Source organism: Equus quagga, chromosome 9, assembly GCF_021613505.1.
Source record: "Equus quagga isolate Etosha38 chromosome 9, UCLA_HA_Equagga_1.0, whole genome shotgun sequence".
NCBI classification, from domain to species: Eukaryota; Metazoa; Chordata; class Mammalia; order Perissodactyla; family Equidae; genus Equus; species Equus quagga.
This window is the reverse complement of record NC_060275.1, coordinates 60,258,515-60,279,107: the sequence shown is the minus strand read 5'-3', so window position 1 is coordinate 60,279,107 and position 20,593 is coordinate 60,258,515. Positions and strand designations below refer to the sequence as shown.

The following is a 20,593-nucleotide window of genomic DNA, read 5'->3' as shown; positions in this document are numbered from 1 at the left end:
GGACAGCCATCAAGAGAAACACAAGGCCCTCAGAAGCGGGGCGTGCACGCCGGGCACATGGCCTGTCCTCCGTGTCAGCCCAGGGCCAGGAGGGACCCTCACCACGGACCAGCAGGGACCTCTCCCTTCCACCCACTGTTCTTCCCTGCACTGCCTTTGGCATTTGACACTTCAAACACCGTTGGTGCATGAAGAGTGGAAGTCACATAACTGTTGTATTTGAAACAGAGCTCATCAAGCAGCCGGTTTGTTTTAGTCACAGTGATCAAGCGACTGCTACTCATACTAAAAATTTCCCCTCACATTTTCCACTTTGACATGAGAGGGAAGAAGAGCATTACATTTCCAGATCATTCTCTTTCTCTTCACACCAGAACTCCTTCTCACAGCTTCTCAGCATCACTGAATTGGTGTTACGGCTTCAGAAGAAAAAGAGCAGCAAGTAGTTTGTGGGGCGGGAGTAAGGGGAGAAAGGGAGACCTGCTGCTGTGCACATCCCTGGCACAGAGATGTCCACGACACCCCTGCGTCTAGCTGTCCGAGTGGACCTTCAGGGAGAGTCCACAGCAGGCAGCACAGAGCAGGGGGGCAATCAGAATTACTTCTGGTGATTTGGCTGAAAACCCAGAACTCCGACCTCATTTATGCAGTAACAGCAAGGGGAAGGGCTCTGCAATGGGCCTAACATAGTAAGTCAATTCAGATAAGGAATATTCCACTGGAATCCAGAGCAAACAAAATTCCAACAGACAGGAACAAAGAGCCCCCTGCCAGTGAGTGCTCCACGCAGGTTCTGCATCCCTGAAGCCATGCTGTGCTCCCTTCCAATTGGCCAGTCATCTCTTTTGGTAGCAAACACACGGAGTGAGAAGAAAATCTAAACAGACCCTCTACAGAGAACCAGAGGGGTGGGATCTGGGGGGTAGCTTTATACTGATAAAACCATTTTCATGCCTTATAGCTGTGATTCAGTCATTAAACCATTTTCTTCATATTATAATAGCTTGCTTGGAGCATTCACTGTTAGTAACTTAAATCATTTTTTGGTTCCTAAAAATTAATTTCTATTTAGTGTCTAATATAAGTGGACACCACACACACAGCCAGTGAATGCTTTGAGACAAAGCCCGAATTTCAGCTGATCCCTCCAGAGCCGGAAGGGGAAGCACTCACAGAAACAGACCCTCCACAGCAGTGAGCCTCTCACCTGAGGGCCCTGGAGGGACAGGGTAACAGAAGCCCACAGGAGACAACATTTGTCACTTGATAACCCTCGACCAGCAGCATCCGTCTTCCCAGAGCATGTAAACGACTTGAACGTGTAGGCCACATACCATCAATATTAGATGGAACCATATGGCCTTGCCAATTCTGTAGGCCACTGGCCATTTCACATGGTTTAACCTATTTCAGATTTAAATTCTATGTTTTGAGTTAAACACTCCCTGAGGGGTGAGACTGGGAACCCGACCATCATTTTGCTCCTGTGGGAAACGTGAGGCAGAAGGTAGATCACCTGACACAGGGAACACACCTTCCTCCCTCCTCACCCGCGAAGCTGGTGCTCCTGGGCCATGGCGAGAAAGCAGTGGGGCAGCCCAGGGACCATTTCTCTCCTCGTCCCCCAACCCTCACCAACTGCTGGCGCTGCCCAGCCTGGAGAATGCTCATGGTGTCTGATTCCACTGCTGGGGAGCTTGTCAATCTGGGCTACTGATGGGTCAGGCCTCACCCCCTAGTCTACACGTGGGATCACTCACCCGACAGTGTCTGACGGAGGGCTGGGAAATGTGTCCTTCAGCACCCCGTGAACTGCGAGGCCGGTGTCACCACTGTTTCACCCCCAGCATTATCATCAGTATTGTTTTATTTTGCACATTCTTGAAGTGGAAATAGGAACTGTTTTTTAAACTGCTGCGATCCTAGCATGTGAATATGCATCAGAACAGAATTCACGGTTGCCCGATTTCTGAATGTGAAGGGGGATGTGATAACTGTATAATAATGACGTGATAGTATGTGTGGTCTTACGCAATGTGATAGTGTGATGTATAAGGGGGATGATAATCATCACATTGTATGAAGACAGGGTTTTGCTCTCATCCATTTGTCTCACCTGGTTTTATTGCTAGGGGGATTCAGGGACACAGAGAGGTACGTGATTTGTGAGACATAAGACTACTGTTCTGGACTGAAGCCAATACTGGCATCCAGGTGTTGTGGTTCCTGATGAGAGACGCTCTAGTAGCCATGCTCTCAAATCCTCTCCAGCACCTCTCGTGTGATCACATAGAAAGATCTGGAACATGCAGAAAGCCCTGACATCTCCCATACTTCACACACACACACACATTCACAGGACACAAATTCATACAGAAAGAGGGCAAATTATGACCCCAAGTGAAAAGCTCAGATAAACAGACGAACATCAATCACTTAGACCAGAGAAGAGAACCGGAATCAAACCATGAGCTACTTCTTATAGAAAACTTCATTTTATTGTCCTTTGACTGACTGAGGACAATAAAAGTTTTCTTTAAGAAGTAGCTCAGGGTTTGTGTTTCTGCCTATTCCATTCTCCCGTAAACCCTGTATTTCCCCAACTCACAAGAACCTATTATGGACAAGGATTCTCGAAATCAAATGACCTGGTACAACCCCAGGTTCAAACATGTCTTCCCGACTTTTCAACGGAAGAGCTGGTAGGGTGAGAGTGTGGAATACTCAGCCTGCCTTACCTCAATGGACCCTGGTTCGGCTTTGACCGCTTCTCCCATGTGGCTGTCACTGTTAAGACTTGGGTGGCCGTGAGGGGCCTGCCTCCTCTCCTCCTTTAAGGCATGCTCCAACAGCTTCTTGTTGAGGATCCGGGCTACATTCTCCGTGAGCGTGTAGCCAGGGGGAGCAGATAAGTCCTGCCTCACAGGTGTGCCCTCTCCCCCTTCCTCCCTACATGTCTCTGAGCCAACCCCAATGGGGCTGGGAGACTGTCCCCGGGAAGTAGGGCTGGTTTCCTGGCCCAGGCCCAGCTCCGGCCGGGGTTCTGCCGAGCAAGACCGACTCCCGGCCCGCATCCCCTTCTGGAAGGGGTCCTGCACCACAGGGCTGTGGTCGATGATGTTGAAGAGGCTGGAGAGGCCATCATTGATGGCGGTGTGCACGGGACTCTCCCTTGTGGTGGTGGAGCGGGCCCAAGCTGACTCGCTGCACCCCTTCTGGGCCAGCCCTGGGGAGGTCCTATTATTTGGCTGGTCAGCTTTGGGGAGGGGCTTCCTCTGCAGCTTGGGAGACCCGTACTTGGGGGAGCAGCATGTGCGTTCAAACTTGGCCTGCACCTTCTCGATGGCAGGGGCCACCTGCCTGCTCCTAAGGCCGCGGGAAGGAGATGACGCGGGCGTGGCACCACCCCCCGCCTTTGGTGTGAGACACTTGTGGGGGCTGCTGGTGACGGCACTGCCACGCAGGGCTTCAGTCTGCAGGCCAACACTGATGGTCTGGATGGTCTGTGTCCCCGTGGTCCGGGACCCATTGGTCTGACAGGCCATGTCCCTGACCAGAGGCTCAGTGGGACCAGAGCAGATGGCATTCCTGACGGAGAAGGCCACCTCCTTCATGTCATCACTCATGTTCTTGGACATCTCCAGGCTGCGCAGTGGGGAGGCAAAACCCAGGGGGGTGCAGAGGGTGCTATCGAGGGGGCGGAGCCCTCCCTCCACATAGTCTCGGGGGTGTCTGGAGGAGACACCAGGCCACCTGCCGAGCATGTGTTCTGAGGAAACCCCCTTTGTGTCTCCCGTGCCCCCTCTGGCTCTGCTTGTGGAAAACGGGCACTCGGGCTCCGGCCGGCCCTGGACCTCGCCACCCGCCACCACAATGCTGTCCATCCTGCGGACCGCGGGCGGGCTGTGCAGCACCCGCACCCCAGAGGGCTCGGCCCGGACATGGCTCCGCAGGGGCTGCTTCTGGCAGTGCTCTGGGCTGGTCATGGTGTCTGTGGTCATGGTGATGCTTGTGGTGAGGTACCAGGAGGAGTCAGGGATAGGCTCGGCGCCGGCCTCGCTCCCCACCCGCCCTGCCTCGGTCCTATCTGCCCAGGGGTCTAGGGGCCTCTCGTCCCAGCTCTTGCTGTTGAACTCCTCGATGTACTTCAGGTCGTCAGGAGACAGGGGCGGAGTGACATCCTCCTTGCTACTGGCAGCGGGCAGGCCTTTCTCTGGCAGGAAGGGAGAGACGTCCATCAGGCGCTGGAACTCAGACATGGAGGACACAGACACTGCCCTGGAAAGCGAGAGAAAAGACAGCATCAGCTGCCTGTGCATCAGCCAGGGAGCCCACTGATTTGGCCCCTGACCTGGCGCAGCACGTGAGTCCTGCCTGCACAGGAAGCACCTGGTGTCTAATGGTCTCCACCTGAATGGTTAGAACACTTTCCAGCGGCCTGATGTTCTCCACTCCCCAGCTGACCCTGCAGATGTTTGATGGATCTTTATGATGGCTCTGAAATTGTTCCAGGGGCCTTGTAACAGTCAGAACTCAATACAGCCAATCCTCAGATACTGTGGGAGCAAGTGGAAGGTGGGGCTGCAGGGCAGACAGAGCCAAGCTCCACCCACTTTGGAGTGGTTCCAGTTTAGCCCGTGGATGCTCCAGAGGAAGAAGGGAAACTACAGGAATCCTGGCCTCTCCATCTACTGACAAGTGCCTTCAGTTCCAAACCTGCTGGGAGACTCCTGGCTTCCAGGCATTATGGCAGGTGCTCATGCTACAGACATGAACACACCACAGTCCCGACCCCAAACCAGCCACCAGTACTGGGGAAGCGAGATATGCCAACAAAAGTACCACCACCTCAAGTCTTTCTCACCCTTGGCCTCATCCTCCACTGGCCTAAAATACTAACAACATCCAAAGGCCACACAAAAGACGTAGAAGAGAGGGAGGGGAAGATGTAAGCAAGTTAGCAAATAATTCCGAAATGCCATTTCAAACAGAAACTCCGTCTGGCCCTGCCAAACCCACCACCAGGGCTCAGTGCCCTCGCTCCCTCTCCGCTCCCTCCTTTACAGCTCAGCCTCTTTTTGCTCCTGCTCCTTCTGTACTCCTGGACAAGATGCACAAGCACAACAGGAGAGTGAAGACAGGTGAGCTAAAGCAACAGCCAGTTTAGGGGGAGCTGCTGCCTGATGGGCGTGGATTCGGTGTAGATGCCTCAATACATTAGCACTTTAACTCAACATATTTCGATTTGACATGAATTTACTGACGGCCTCCTGTAGGCCTGGGCAGCACGGTATGAGGGGCTGGGGATTCCAACATGCTAAGACGGGAAGTTGCTGGAGTGCCTGGGCAGCTTGTCAACGCACCCAGGGCTAAGAAGTGGTGGCCAGGAAGGAGGCTTGGGACCAGCCATGCCTGCCAGCTCAGGTCCTGGACACTCTGGCCTGGAATCTCTCCTAATGGGGTCGTGGAGGGGAAGTGACGCAGACTCACTGTCTACAAGCAGGCTACTTTCTCAGGGGACGACATATTAATATCCACCCCCCCCCCCCCCCCAAGTCAGAGGCTTAAATACCTGGGGTTCTAGACCAGCCCAGGCCCTGCCAAAGGGGTCCCAGACCGAGTGCATGGGCCACTCCTCTGCAGGACCCACTAACAATGGCGAGGCCAGAACTGGGCCCTGCTCTGAGCAAGTCTGTTTACCACACGGACTGGCCCATAGAATGAGCAAAGCTCTGGGTGGCCTGGCTGACAAGTGCCTTTACCCTGGGAGCATGTGCTCTGGTGCCCACCACCATGGGGTGGAAGAGCAGGCTACGAATGACGTCGTTAGGCATTTCATCTTGCTATTTCTCACTAGAGGCACATTCAGTGGCATTTTTTTATTAGAAATAATCTACAAACTGCACAACGGCCCTCTGAATAACAGAAAGCTGGCTATACCCCGCACTGGAAATAAAAGGAAATAGAAAGGATGGTTGATTTGTCACTGGGTCCTAAGCTTTCCAGCAAGCAGAAGTTTCCTCTTCTGCCTCTGGTCAAGTTGCTGCTGAAATAACAAGGAGCCTCAGAGCACCGTTCACTGGGGGCTGGACGTGCTCTACAGTGTGGAAACCCTGACCCTTTCCACACTTCCTGGATGCAGCTCATGTAACCCCGTTTCTGCCCACAGGAACTGCTCCCACAGTGCATCAGCAGCTGCACCTGTGTGGGACTATCTGCCTCCAAGGCTTGGACGGGTATCGTGGAACCAGCCAATGTGGACAGAGGAAGGAGCGGCATCAACCTTAGCAGTGGCCAGAGCAGAACAAAACAACAACTACAAAAACCAGGATGCATGTGAACAAGAAGCAAGTACGGAGGGAACACAGGAAAGTGCCAGAAGCAAGAGGGGAAAAGGGTGGAGGGGAGGACACATGTACCTTCTTACTTTGCACACGTTGATATTGTTTAAATTTTACAAGCATGGATTATTTTTGAAATTAACAGAAGCAATCAAGATGAAAAATAATAACTAGCTACAGTGCAGGGAGGAGCTCTGCTAAGAAAGGAGGAAAAGCAGGAGGATATAATGATAGTAAGCTTGGTCCACTGTCATCTTGTGCCAGGCATCGCTTTGTCTTATGTGTATTAACACATGTAAGCTGCAAAAAGATCTAAATACCTGCTGTTTGCAGTTGAGGAAACAGGCAGAAAGCAGTTGTATAACTCACCCAGGGTTGCACGGCTAGCGAGAGGCAGACGTGGATCTGAACCCAGACCACTTGGCTCCAGAGCTGAGCTCCCAAGTGCTGCCCTGTGACGTTCCAGAATGACAAGACGAGACAGAGCTCGAAGGATGGAAATGTGCCACAGGCACTTCCTGGTGTTGGAGGAATCCGATAAAGGCAAAATGGGAAGCACACGGACTTCACGGACTCCAAGCTCACAGGAAAGTCAGGGATGAAGAGATCTGAACACAGCGAATTGCCCTGAGAAGAAACTGTGTGCAGTGGCAATGGTGCGTCCACCTAGAAGGCAGTGTGTGTGCACACGTGGGAGGGGGGTACGGGAAACTGCCATACTTTCTGCTCAGCTGTGTTTTATGTTTAAATTTAAACAAATTTGCTTATATGTACCTTTTCAGACACGTCTCATCATACATATGACCTAAAATATATGATTACTAACATCAACAATATCAATTACTTTATATTTACTTCAAGGATCACTGCCTGGAAATATTTTAATAAATCCTCCTAGCAGAGGTTTTAAATATGTAGTATATGAAATGTCTCGTAGCACATCAAGAGGGAGTTTCTCCAGACTTTAAATGAGAAGACAGGGGTTTCCATGGACTTTTCAAAACCCATTTAACACAATCATTCCTTTCCATACACAGTACACCACTATATCGGCAGAGTTCTTACCATGACACTGACACACACAGCGTGTCTCTGGGCTTTTTGCTACCACTAATAAAAAATACAACATTTATAAAATAATAATAAAGCAACCACTTATTCAGAAGTCTTATTTTAAGTCATTCTGAAGACAGTGTTAGGACAGACTGCAGACAAGATGGAATTTCAGGACCAAGAGGTTTATAGTTCAGTAGTCTCTATTGTTTTCATCAATCTTACTTACCTTTGAAGATTTCCCTTGGGATTTTCTTCTTCCTAGAAAGAAGAGAGAGGTTTGTCTGAATCAGTTAACTTTGGTTGCCTAGGAGCCCTCAGTGTGCTGAGTGATTGTTTTGCTCTCCCGCTCTAGGAAAATACCATTTAAAACATACAAGGAGGCCAAGTCCTGGCAGGGAGCGCTGCTGCCCGCTGCCCTCGGCCCTCAGCAGGCAGGACGAGACCTGAATCCCCAGCGTGACGCAGGGCTGGAGCTTCTGCCGGCCCAGGAGGAGCACACGTGGGTGAGAAAAACCGGCTGTAAACTCTGTCATGGAGAAAGTGGCTCTTCTGCGCTTCCTCAAAGGACCTCGCTAACTAAATGCATTTCAAAGCCAAGTATTGTAAGGACCTGCATACGTCTGAATGCACAGGTGCGTGTGTATGTATGTGTGTGAGAGACACAGAGACACAGAGAAAGAGGTGGGGAGAAGGGAAGATGCGGGTCACAGTCAGGAGGCTGACATCAGGAGATCTGGTCTGAGCCTCGCTATGGAAGCTGGTATGACATCCTTAGGCTGGAGCGCTTTCTTGGTTTTAAACATCGCCATTTAGAATCAGAGGTGAAATTACAGCGACTTCCCCTTAGGAAGAGGAATGACAGCTGTGCTGGCAGAGAGCAACATGAACACGAGGTTTCTCTGGAGGAAACACCCTCGTGCTGACGTGGCCTCGAAGAAGGGGCAAGGATGCTCGCACGCCTTGGACAGTAACACACTTCATTCCTCGGCATAGTAAATAGCTGGGTGCACTGCCTTTTAGCGAGCGTGGCCCTCGTCTCTGCTGTGCAGACCAGTATGGGGTCTGGGACACTGGAGAACTTGTAAGAGATGGTCTCCCGACCCCAGTCTGCTTTCTCTCTGCTGTGAAAGTGGACCATGAGAGATTGCCAATAGGGCAAACAGGGAGGCACACCGGCACTGTCGTGTCATCTGGGTACACACTGTTGCGGGGAAGGCACTTGACCTCACAGACAGGTCACAGAAGCCAACCTTCCCTACAATTCAACACTATTTGACGTGAACTGTTCTGAGTCTATTTAGTGTTAGCGACAGGTTAAACGACAGGTGCAACCCGCTTCACCCACCCCTCGCTCTCTTGAAAGTTTCTAAGAGTTCTCATCACAAGAAAAAGAAGTTATCAGCATGTGTGGTGATGGATGTTAACTAGACTTATGGTGGTGATCACTTCACAATATATACAAATATCGAACCATTGTGTTGTACAGCTGAAGCTAATGTAATGTTATACACACCTCAGTAAAAACAATAAATGACAGGTACAATTGTTAAATTGACTCACAAGTAATGATTCTAGAATCAATTTTTAAAACCCAGTCTTAACAAGGAGAGGAACCTGCCGCTGCGCCATGGACACTCAGCACACACGTGGCTCACCTGCGTGCCGCCCCACTTTACACAAGGCTTCTCAGGGCTGGGTTTCCCCCTTCACACAGAAGAAGATGTTCATAGTATGTCACTGATCTGTAACATCTGCTACTTCCAGAAGTGAGGTACTTTCTTTAAAACAGAATCTTTTCGGTTACTAATAAGTTTTCTACAATCAGAAGACTGTGCTGTGACTTTAAAAGAAAGCTGAAGATCTGCACTTCCCACAACGATCTATTTCCTCCTGCGTTTCACGGGACACACTCGTTTGTGAGACGTCTCCTCCAGGATATGAGCCCTGTATCTCCAAACCAGAGAGAAGGCGGCAAAGCAAACTGGACCACAGCACACGCCAGGAGTTTGGGGCCAGGACCACCGAGCACAGCTCTTAGCTTATGAAGGTTTCACTTTTACTCAACCCAGAAGCTGTCTGCTATGTGAAGCCCTGCAGCCTGCCAGGCACACGGCTGATTTCCCAACAACCCCCTGGTCTGTGATAGTGAACTGGACCCAAAACCCAAAACCCAAAACCCAAAAGCCCAAGCCAACCTCAGGGAGGCAGTTCCCGAACTCCCTCTGGGGCCCACGGGCCGGAGGCTCCTCGGGCTCGTCGTCCAGGGACAGGGTGTCCAAGTAGAGGTTCTCCCGGGCCGAGCACCTGTCGGATTCTTTCAGCTTGGACAGCGGCCGGTCATCAAATGGGACGGAGTCAGTGTCCGAGCAGGGCCACAGCCCCAGGGGACGGGGCACACGGGGGCTTCCCGGGTGGGCAAAGGGGCGGATGTTGCCTTCTTTCTGATCACAGAGGAAACTGCCACCTCTCCGGGGACTGTTTTCTTTCTGCAACTTGAGGGTTTTAAAAATGAAAACAATTAGCCTCACTTTTTTGTCTGTTTTCCTCCCTAAGACCATGGTTTCTCCACAATTTAGAATTACCTATGGGTCCAGAGAGACTGTTAGATGTAAATGTTCTTAAAAGTCTGGTCTTAATTTCAAAATGCAACACAATATTACACAAGCTTTTTTAAAAAAAATCAGGGGCCTGGCCCCATGGCCGAGCGCTTAAAGCTCTGTGTGCTCCACTTCAGTGATCCAGGTTCTTGGGTTCGGATCCCAGGTGTGGACTCACACCACTTGTCAGCCATGCTGTGGTGGCATCCCACATACAAAGTAGAGGAAGACGGGCACAGATGTTATCTCAAGGCCAACTTTCCTCAAGCAAAAAAAGAGGAAGACTGGTAAATATTGGCTCAGGGCAAATCTTTCTCACCAAAAAAGAAAAAAAATCATGGGCCAGCCCCAGTGGCCTAGTGGTTAAGTTCAGCACACTCCACTTCAGCGGCCCAGGTTCGGTTCCCAGGGGCAGACCTACACCACTCCTCTGTCAGCAGTCATGCTGTGGTGGCAGCTCACAAACAGAGGAAGATTGGCAGCAAATGTTGGCTCAGGGTGAATCTTCCTCAGCAAAAGAAATTTAAATTTTAAAAAATCACAGTTCTATCTGGACTGGAAAATCTGTATGAATCACACCCAAGTCAACTCCTCCTGACAAGAACATATATGTCATTGTATACAACTGTGAGCACTGTGCTCACAGAAATCACACATTTATTCTTTAAAAATCTAACATTGTTAAATGACATAGTTAGAACTCTCTTGTAATAACCTTTAGAATGTAAGGCAAACTCAATGGAAAACCATCGTGATAGCAGACTTCTGAGGGTAAATCCAACTTTCCTAACCAGCAGTTTCCTAACAGCAACAGAGTATTATTTCCAGATCATTTGGAATGGGTCCTACACATACCCCAAGTGATCAAGCTGGGTTATAACTACTGGCTGTCAAAAACAACTTATACTTTGCTTGAGAGGATTAAAACTCAGCTATCAAGGTAATTAAAGACCTGGTATGACTGGGGAAAAAAAAAAACAAAAAAAATAAGCCACAGCATTCAGAGTCACACTTCTTTCTCCTGACTTGGTAAACTCAAGACATGGTGGTGAGGGAAACAGAGGACCACGTGGCGTGAGGAAAACCTGAGCTGCAGCCACTGCTCCGTGCCTGGCTGGTTTGCTTGCAGGTGGGAAGTCCCCTCCTCTTCTCCACTCAGTGCGCCCATCTGTAAGGTGGGGACAGCACACTCCCTCCCTCCCAGGCTGAGAGGAGGACCAGGGCCGTGCCAAGGTCAGCCCAGCAGGACCAGCCCACAGCAGAGCTCACTGTCGGTCAGTGAGACACCCCCGGCTTGCCTCGGGCCCAGGCGCACGCATCAGCGTCTGGCCTACTCACAGCACTAGAACTCAACCACGCAGGGCCCTGGGGGAAGGGGCCAACGGCAACCTCGGGGAGGGCGCACAGGGCGGAGGCACTGGCTCCTCGGGGCAGCCCTAAGGGGCTGCTTTCCCTCGAAACATGCACAGAAAGCACAGCTGAGAGCTGAGGAGATTCCCATCAAAGAATCTTGAATGGGGTCTCTAGGAGATGACATGCTCACACACTCTACCATGTTGCCTGCTCTTCTGAATAAGTAAGTTACCTGAATGACTAAAGTGACATTTGGATTTGACCAGAAGAAGGATTTTCAGTCCTCAAGTGCTGGGACGGTGACAGGAAGTTCCAGTTCAAGTTCTCTTGAAGTGTATTAATTTATTTCTCAACAAAGAATCTTTCACAAAAGACACCTTTGTGTCCTAATTTAAGCCTTTATCCACGAGTGGAATATAAGTGCGGCCTGTGTACCACCAGGAACAAAGCATGTGAAGTGATGGGCACGAAGGAATTTTACTCATTTTTACCAATTTCTGAGGTGGTGAGACAGAAGTCTCAGAGTATGACCTTCATTTTATGAGAAAGATGGAGAGTCAAGCAGCCAGAGCTTAAATGTCAGCGTTTGATGCAGGATCACAGTTGAATTGGGGAAGCTCAGCGCCCCTCCCCGATGACACAGTTCTTCACAGGTCTCTAGAAGATGCTAAATGCTTTCTTTATTACAAAAAAATAAGAAGGAAAAAGCAAAGCTTTTTATAAGGTTCATCTAATGCATGTCAGCGCAATTTAGTTTCAACACATGATCATCTCCAAGCTATTTTGGGCACAGAATTAAAATGCAAGAATCACATGTGGAGCTGTAAATGTGCACTGAGGGTGTGCGCAAAGAGGGGGAGGGAGTGACGAAGAGGGAGCTATGAACAAGCGCGTTCCTACTCAGCAAAGAGGGATTTCAAAAATAAACCCAGGCAGCCAGCAGCAACGTGCACTAAAGCTGGTAAGTGTTAGGTTTCCTAAAAATGAGCTGGAATGGTTTTAGCTGGAGGTATCTGCTGCTAAAATGCCTCTGGAGTGCGGTAACAGAATAACGGGGCCTTAAAAGGACAGTCATTTCAAACCAGGCATCAGCACTTACTGTACTTAGAATCTTGCAGTAGAACAACTTATAATGCAAATAGAAAACTTAAAAGATTTGCATTTCAAATAATACAGAAAACAAAACACTCTGAACAGTGTCATCTTATCTGGATTGGTCAAAAGAAAAAAGGTGACTTTGTGAACAGGTTTTGAAAGAATGGCCTTTCGTGTTGTAAAGGCAACTGATTTAAGGAAGTCACTGGAAGGAGAATGGACAGATTCCCTGCAGCCCTTCAGTACAGCAGCAAGCCCCACATCGCTGCATGTTAACTGGGAACTGAGGAGCTCTATGGAGAAACGGACTGTGACTCCATGAAAGTTTACCACCCATCACATCTGGATTAAGACACGAGATGCTGATAAGAGAGATGATATGTGTTATCTGACCTTAGCCACACTCCCAGTCATTCATCATTTAAAATGCCTCACGAGGCACAGAAATTATGTAGGAATTTAACTACACCTGACAAGTATGAAGCATGTGTCCCGAAAGTGGAAAATGGATTTAGTGTCACTTCTTTCCCCATCTGTGTGTGAGGTCATCACAGTCAAGGCTGTGCGGCTCACCAAGCAGTCAAACACCTAGAGCACACACTGTGAAGCAGGTTCACTTGTGTTTCTTGTTTATCTGTGGAATGTGTAGCTAAAAGGTAAGCAAACGGGCAACTCGATAAAGAAGAAACAAACACGTCCATACACACACATACAAGCTTCAACCAGTTCCCTCTCTCACAGGGAATGCCTAAAACCGCTTTACCTAACTTCCAGGATTGGGCACCAAGATTTATAAAATCTTCTTTTAAAATGTCAAATGTTTGGGGGAGAAGGCTGGGTTTATTTTTGAAAGCCATAACTGCCTATCTGGAGCTTCCCTCACTGCAACAAGTCCTCTTCTAAAAACAGCACTGAATCACTGTCCAAAGCCTGTGGGATCCAGGACACAGACTTCAGGGACAGACGAATGCCCGGAACGCACGTGTCTCGAACCCACTCTGCTCAGAGATGTTAACCCTGAGGCCTGGAGTTCCGAGGCTGGCCCCTGGGTGATCACTGAAGTAACGACGATGTGGAAACGGGGTTCAGCTCCTGCCCACTCTTATCTTTCCAAAATACAGTCTTACTATGAGGCGACTGTTCATCCCTCAGTCACAAACCCTTTGAAAGTTGAGTGTCATCAGATGTCTCACTAATTTTTCCTTTATTAGAAATTGTGCACTCCCAAAAGTGAAATAAAACCCTAAAAGACTTGCTTATTTCCAAGGTGTGACTTTCAAAATGAATGCATGACAAGACCAAGGAGCCCACAGCTGTGGACTAGCAAAGGGGACTAGTGGGGTGACGGCAGGGTCACGGTAACCTTGCTGGGGTACGGGAGGGACAGACAAAGTGAGTGATCCTGGAGGGCAGGCTGAGAGGGAAGCTCTCTGGTGACCAGGGGTCTGAAGTTACTGTGGTTAACTCAGGTCGGACGTGATAAACCTGTGAGTGTTTCATAAGAGCACACGTTACCTCAGCCCCAACAAACCCCACCTCAGGGCTGATCCATGTGAGGGCACGTGGGGCTCTGGGACTTAACCCAGAAGATTCTTCTCAGGGGCTGCACTTCTAGACCAAACAGGAAGTGGGCAAGTTTCCTTTGATAGAATTTGGGGAATTCTGAAATGAGCCACATCAAATATCAACACAGTGACTCCGTCATGTGAGTAATCAAACCCGGGAAGAACCTGAGCTCCCTTCCATCCACAGCGCACTCTCTTCTTCCCAGCATCGTCTGAGCCAAAGGCCCCTGGTCTTTTTCAGTTCATTCTCCTCCCTCCCTCCCCAACAGTGCGCAGAAACTAACCTTTGCACCGCACCCGCGTAACACAAGTGCCACGGCTGGGGATAAGAGAGCACATTTTCCAAAAGGCTCCCACATAAATGCAGGCAGTGTGGGCATTTATAATAGAGCACTGAGGTTATCTGTCCTGAACTCAGGTTCTTATTGACTAATACATGTCCTTGAGGCCTCGTGAATTTGTAAGTGTGACAGGCTGAAATAAATACAACATACGCTACGTAAAAATCCAGCTAGGGAGGAATTCCAAACCTTCATCAAGTTAATGTGAAAATTTAATTTCCCCCAGGCACGACCCCAACTATGCAGACTGTCCTAAATCTGACGCAATGGAGAGAAGATTATCTGGGCAGTAGAAAAACAACTCCCCCTCTTCTCCTGAATTCATATGAGTTCATGAATTGTTTGTTTAGCTGAAGACAACGAGCAACCAGCTACCTCCCCCGACTAGGGTCCTATCTAATTACACCTTAGCAATACCCACAGCAGGTGCACACAGCCTGACTTCCAACTTAATTCAGCAATTTCTTACTAATGGATAACAATTCCATTCAAGCTGGAGAAGTCACTGAGACCACATCTTTAGTGGCAAACTTAAAAGTTAGTTTGTTTTTTGGCAGAAATCACTTTACAAGACTTGAAATAACTTCATCTTTCAAGGTTAGTCTTTAAATTCCTTTAAAAAGTTACCCCCCACTCCCGGCCACACACACACGACACATATACACAGCCAGGGAAGTTACCCACAAACTTCGCAATGGACAGACCTTTATAGTGGAAGGGCTGAGCCCAGGTCTCCAACTCTAGAAATCCCAGTATTTCTTCCTCCTCCTCTGAAGCCCGTGAAACATCCTGACGCAGCAAGGAGCCCTGAGCAGCCTCATTTTCTCCATGGAGCTGCTCTGACTCCAGGGCAATGAGCTGTCCCGGCGGCTGGGCGCTTCCTCACCTGCTCTATCCTCCACAAGAGCTCCTTCTTGTGCTGCTCCCACTCCTGCCGGTCTCTGTCGAGGCGGTCGAGGAGCTCCACTTTCTCCCGGTGCCAGTTCTTCTCACTGTGGTGGATCTGCCAGCGCAGGTCCATGACCAGGCCATGGCTGTCGGCAAGCAGCTTCTGATGTATCTCCCTCTCCTTCTTGAAGGCCCCTTTGCTGTCAGCAGAGGGGCCTGATTCTCCCAGGTTTTTCTCAGTCTTCTCTTCCAGCTGTCAGGAAAAAAAAACTTAGAACTCAGTCCCTTACAAGTCTTGCATTGGTAGGTGAGGAAAATCTCAGCACACTTACATGTTTTCCCTGGAAACACGTTTTAAATCAAGATTTGACCAACCCCACGGGAGAAACAATTTTCATTTTTAAAGTCCTAATGATGAACATTTGGCACAGAGAGTGACACAGAAGGTAAAGGTGCCCACAGCCTGCTTCTCACTCCATTTCCTTACTCTGAGTCACCACCATCTGCTGCTGTCCTGTGGAGCTCCTCGAGGGCAGCACAGCTCTGTCCCTCTATCCTGAGCCCCTGTATGGAACCTAGTGACTGGGCAGTGAGAGAACCTAGACATCTACAATCAATATTTGTCAAACACTCAGGAAGTTAAACACTAAAAACAAACAAACAAGCAAAAAACCTCCTATCCAGGCATATATTCAAACTGCTAAGAGAAAACCTCTGAGGCAGATGGAAAAAAGACACATTACACACAGAGGCACACAGATGAGAGTGACAGCAGACTGCCCCTCAGAAATCACGCAAGTCAGCGGACAATGGAGGGCCGTCTTCAAAGGGCTGAAGGGGAAAAATGTCAACCGTGATAGAATTCTATACTCAGCAACAATAACTTTCAAAAATGAAGGAAAAATCCTTTTTCAACAAGTGGAAATAGAATAAAACCATTGCCAGCAGACCTGCGTTTCAAGAAATAACAGAGGAAGTTCTCAAGCCGATAGAATATGATACCAACAGACACTGTGATCTACATCAGAAATGAGGAACACTAGAAATGGCATAAATAGATGCACATTTAAACTCACTTTTCTCTATTTTTAATTGCTTTAAAGCATCACTGAGTGTCTAAAGCAAAAATAGCTGCAATGATTGTGTGTTTACAGAACATATAGAAGTAAACCGTGCGATAACAACAGCACAGAGGACAGAATCAGGAGTATAAGTGGTTGGAGAAAGTGACAATCTTTAATGAAAGCTTAGAGAACACAAAGATGTATCTTCTTCCTATGCTAGTCCTGCAGGCCCCTGAATTCTACCCAAGGACCTATGCTCAACCACTGAATTCTAATGGTTTCTGATCTATTCTCTACCTTGAAGCTGGAAGAACCTTTTTAAAATGCAAAGCAAAATGCTTTACTTCCGTGATAAAATCAGGATTAACATTTCAACTCCTTAACACTCTTCTTTTCCCTCATCCCCGACTAGGTGCAGCTCCTCAGAGGTGCTTGTTCCTTTCTTCTTGATGTTCCCTCTCTGTCTGAAACACCCTTCTCCCTTTCCCCATGTCCCCACTCCTGGTCATCCTCTGAGATTCATTCCAAGCAGGACTTTCACTACCAAGCTGCCCTGAGCCCTGACGCCGGCTTGTGCTCTGCACACCCCCACTCCCCACGGGGCTGTGTGCAAGCTGCAGCACACTTAACACCCAATTAGAAATTAGAACCCTTGTCTGGGTCTCCCACTGCACTGAGAGCCCCTTCAAGAAATACCTTATTTGCTGCTGGATCCCTGGCATTTAGAGCAAGGTCTGACTTAGGAGTCAGTTAAAGGAATCATAGATTTGGAAACTGACACAACATGGCCTCCACTGAATGAAAATACTTAACTTTTGGTAGAATTCAACTGTCTTGCATTTAAGTAGAAGAGGGTAAAGATGGGACTATTATAAATGGACTAGCATCAGCCCACATTCCTTGCTCCCTGAGCTGCGAATGTTTAAGAAACTTCTTAAACGGGTAGGACAAAATAATGAATCTTTACCTAATTACGACCTGGCTCCTAGGCCTGAAGTCCTAGCTGTATTTCTCTGTGCTTACTGACGCTCCCTGAGGCTTTATTTGTAGCACATGTGTGGGTGGATACCAGGTTCCTCTACAACAAAGACGAAATATTTTGAAACTGGCTTACATTGAAGATTGTCTCCTTTCTTTAGCTACGCTTACACCTTTGAAAATATTTTGCTTTCTCCCCAATAAACATATTTTTAAGTAGGTTTAAAGGCAGCTCATCAGAAAGTCTCCTTACTCATTTCTCCTCCACTGCTGACTCTTCAGGCCGCGCACAAACGTAAAGAGAGCGTCTAGTAAGACTCTCCCCCAGGCCGCAGGCGGGATTCATAACTGAGTCAGCGGCTCTGTCATTTGATGGGCCTGGCCTGGTACTTTGGTTTTGCTACACTTTGCTTCTTCCTCTGCAGAGAAGGCCGTGTCTCGATTCTTCCCAGGGCTGTGAGCTTGACACCACTGCTCCCTTGGGCCAGGCCGCAATGCGAGTGAACTTGTAGGTACCAGGGGAGCTGTTTACTTTTGACGTGACAGGCCCTTTCATCTTTTATCAAGGCCATTTGGAAGATGTCTCCTTTCTGGGCAATTTTTTTGTTCATGACTGAGCCAATTCATATAAAATTTTAATTACTTTATGGTTTGCCTCAAAACAGGGCCTAGAAAACAGATTACCAAAGATGCATGGACCTCTCCTCCCTCATTGTGATCCAGGGGCTAGAAGGAACCTGGGGAAGCAATCCGAGCAAACAGACACGGGTGCGAAGGGGACACTGCGTTTGAGGCTTTCCGGGGAGTAAACACTCAGAAAAGACTGTTTCTGGCTGTCTGATCCCGACAACAGTGGCTATGGTCTAAAACCTCTGAGGAGGCTCCGCTCAGTCGGGAGGGTGGAGGCAGGAGCACACTGTCCTCTCCCCCAGAGTACTGACCACTGGGATCTGAGACCAGCGCCTTCTTCTGGGCCTCCCTGTCCTTCGGTATAAAAAGGATACTCAAGCCGATCAGCCTTCTAGGGCCTGTGGTGAAAGGTCCACCGGCTTTTCCAGGATTCTGAGAAGCCTAAAGAAGAGCACGTGCTTGCCTTGCTCAGAGATACCACACCACAGGCTGCTGCTTCTCTGCCCCTGTCTGAAGTGTGTCAGCGCACTCTGACCACCACTTCATGAGGCCGTGCTTCAATCGGGCTAAACACAACCTCGCTCCATGTAGAACGGGAAATACACGCTACTTTAAGATGCTGCTCCTCAGGGACCATGTGTCATACTTGGGAGAGGGAATATGAGGGAAAAGAAGCCGCCTGAGGAAGGCTGGGAACTTCAGGATGAGACAGCAGGCAGTTGCTCCTGCTTTCTCCCCAGAGCCCTTGCTCTCAGATGAGGGTCACTGTGAATCTGAGTAACCCGCCTCCTCCACACCTGTCCTGGACCACAGAGACCCATGGGCAGTAGGGAGGGACCTGGCGGGCAGGTACCTGCTCCAGGCGGCACTTGAGCATGGCCCACTCCACATCCCAGGCAGCTTTGTCGCTGGCGTATTGCTGCTGCAGCCGCAGCCGGGCATGCTCATCCTCCCGCAGCTCCGAGCGCAAGTCCTCCAGCAAGCTCTTGAGTGCACCGAACAGCTGCTGGTTTTCCACCACCTGTGGGAACACGGGAGTTGGCTCTGCGCCCTCGTGTACAGGTGCTCTTTAGCTCAGAGGAGGAGCCTGGCAATCCAACAGGGGCTGGGCTGTTTGCAAGCCACCACTGCAATGGACGCCAAGCAGTGGGAAGCCACACAGTCGGCAGGAGAGAGCCAGAGGGACCCCACACCCGCCACCAGGCTCCTGGAGCTGGACTGCTACGGGCTCGCTGCATTAGAGGGAGGCCAGAACTCAGGCTGGCGCTATGGGAACCTGGAACAGAGGTGCTCTGGCCGGATGAGCAGGAGCAGGGAAACTGCAGGAGGCCACAGCGAGTCCTGGAGGCCAGGGCTGCCAGGACGCTCTGTGTGACTTCAAGCTCTGCTTGGGGGTGCAGAAATGACAAGATATAGACACGCACCTACATATGCTGTCATTTCAGTGCTAGTTGTTGAGCCAGAAGGGAATTAATAAAGGCCTCATATCTCTTACAAACATAGGGTGGTCATGCTCTCATCGATAGTTACTAAGAGGTCATATACATGACCAGCATGGCCATGGCGGGGAGCAATGGGATTTTCGAGGTTTCATAATTTAAAGCCAAAGGTAAAATGCTTAATCCCTTCATAGAAGGCTTCCTCATGGTCCCCCGAGATAGAATCACTGCCCTCGCCTTCTACTTCACTAATCACACAAATAACCACGCCTTCTTATTTATCTTGTGCCCCCCACCACTGTAAGTGCCCAGAGAGGCAAAGCCCACAACTGTGGGTCAGCCCACAATCCCAGTGTTTCACACAACGCTCAGCTCACATGAAGCATGCAAATAGGTCTGATAAATGAAGAATGGACTTTTATTACTAATCTGTTACACCTAATGTAAAAGATTTTATATTTTCTAACACCTGTCCAGCCCTTTTGAAGGCATATTTCCAAACCATGATTGCTATCTTAGTACGTACGTTTCAGCATGGGCATTACATCAGAAAGGTTTGTCCAACTGAATTAAACACACTGAATCAATTATGCTACCTGGATAATAAAAGCCACAGGAGCCCCTCTCCTCCAGTCAGCCAGCAAACGCTTCAAGTGCAGCACGAGCGTTCCGCCCGGTCTCGGCGCAACCTTGTGTGGTGGATTTATGAGGCAGGAGGAACCAAAGCTCTCAGTCCTGCTGGACGCAGACTGTCACCACCATGGGAAGACAGAGCCCTCCCTCTCAGATGGAAGCCCCCGCTGGGTACGGCTCTCCTGCCAGGGGTGGCAGGGAGCACGCTCCAGGCTGCCCAGCTCAGGATCCACACTCACATCAGCCTTCTCTCCTCCATCAGCGGAGAGTCAGTCGTGCTTCTCAAACCACCCCGTTAATCCAGGAAATACACACACATACATATGCAAAGCTGGTTAACCATACTCAGGAAGAATTTAAGATATTTTGAATACATGTTTCAATTTAAATAAAGTTGAACTAGAAAAGGAAAAGGAAACTCCTTAACATAAGCATATTTATTACTGTAAATGCCATAGTTTTTCCTCCTAATTTATCCGAAGGGTTATAACATTAGATACAGTAGACTTTCAATCGAGTAGAAAGGCCTATTTATTAGCATTTATTGCTCCTTGATTTTTCTCACCATCAACACCAACTTTAACAACTCTGAGACAAAAGGCATTAAGAATAT

The 20,593-nt window shown here is 49.1% G+C and overlaps 1 protein-coding gene across 2 annotated transcripts in view; it reads right to left on the bottom strand.

Moving 5' to 3' along the window:
• MTCL1 (microtubule crosslinking factor 1) overlaps window positions 1-20,593 on the bottom strand; it is a 134,183-nt gene that overhangs the window by 4,859 nt on the left and 108,731 nt on the right. For both annotated transcript variants that reach the window (XM_046671657.1, XM_046671658.1), the window contains 5 exons: window positions 18,762-18,929; window positions 15,235-15,489; window positions 9,593-9,889; window positions 7,624-7,655; window positions 2,739-4,278 (listed from right to left, as the gene is read on the bottom strand). In XM_046671657.1, the coding sequence (XP_046527613.1) occupies window positions 2,739-4,278; window positions 7,624-7,655; window positions 9,593-9,889; window positions 15,235-15,489; window positions 18,762-18,929 (2,292 nt within the window). The remainder of the gene's footprint in view (window positions 1-2,738; window positions 4,279-7,623; window positions 7,656-9,592; window positions 9,890-15,234; window positions 15,490-18,761; window positions 18,930-20,593) is intronic.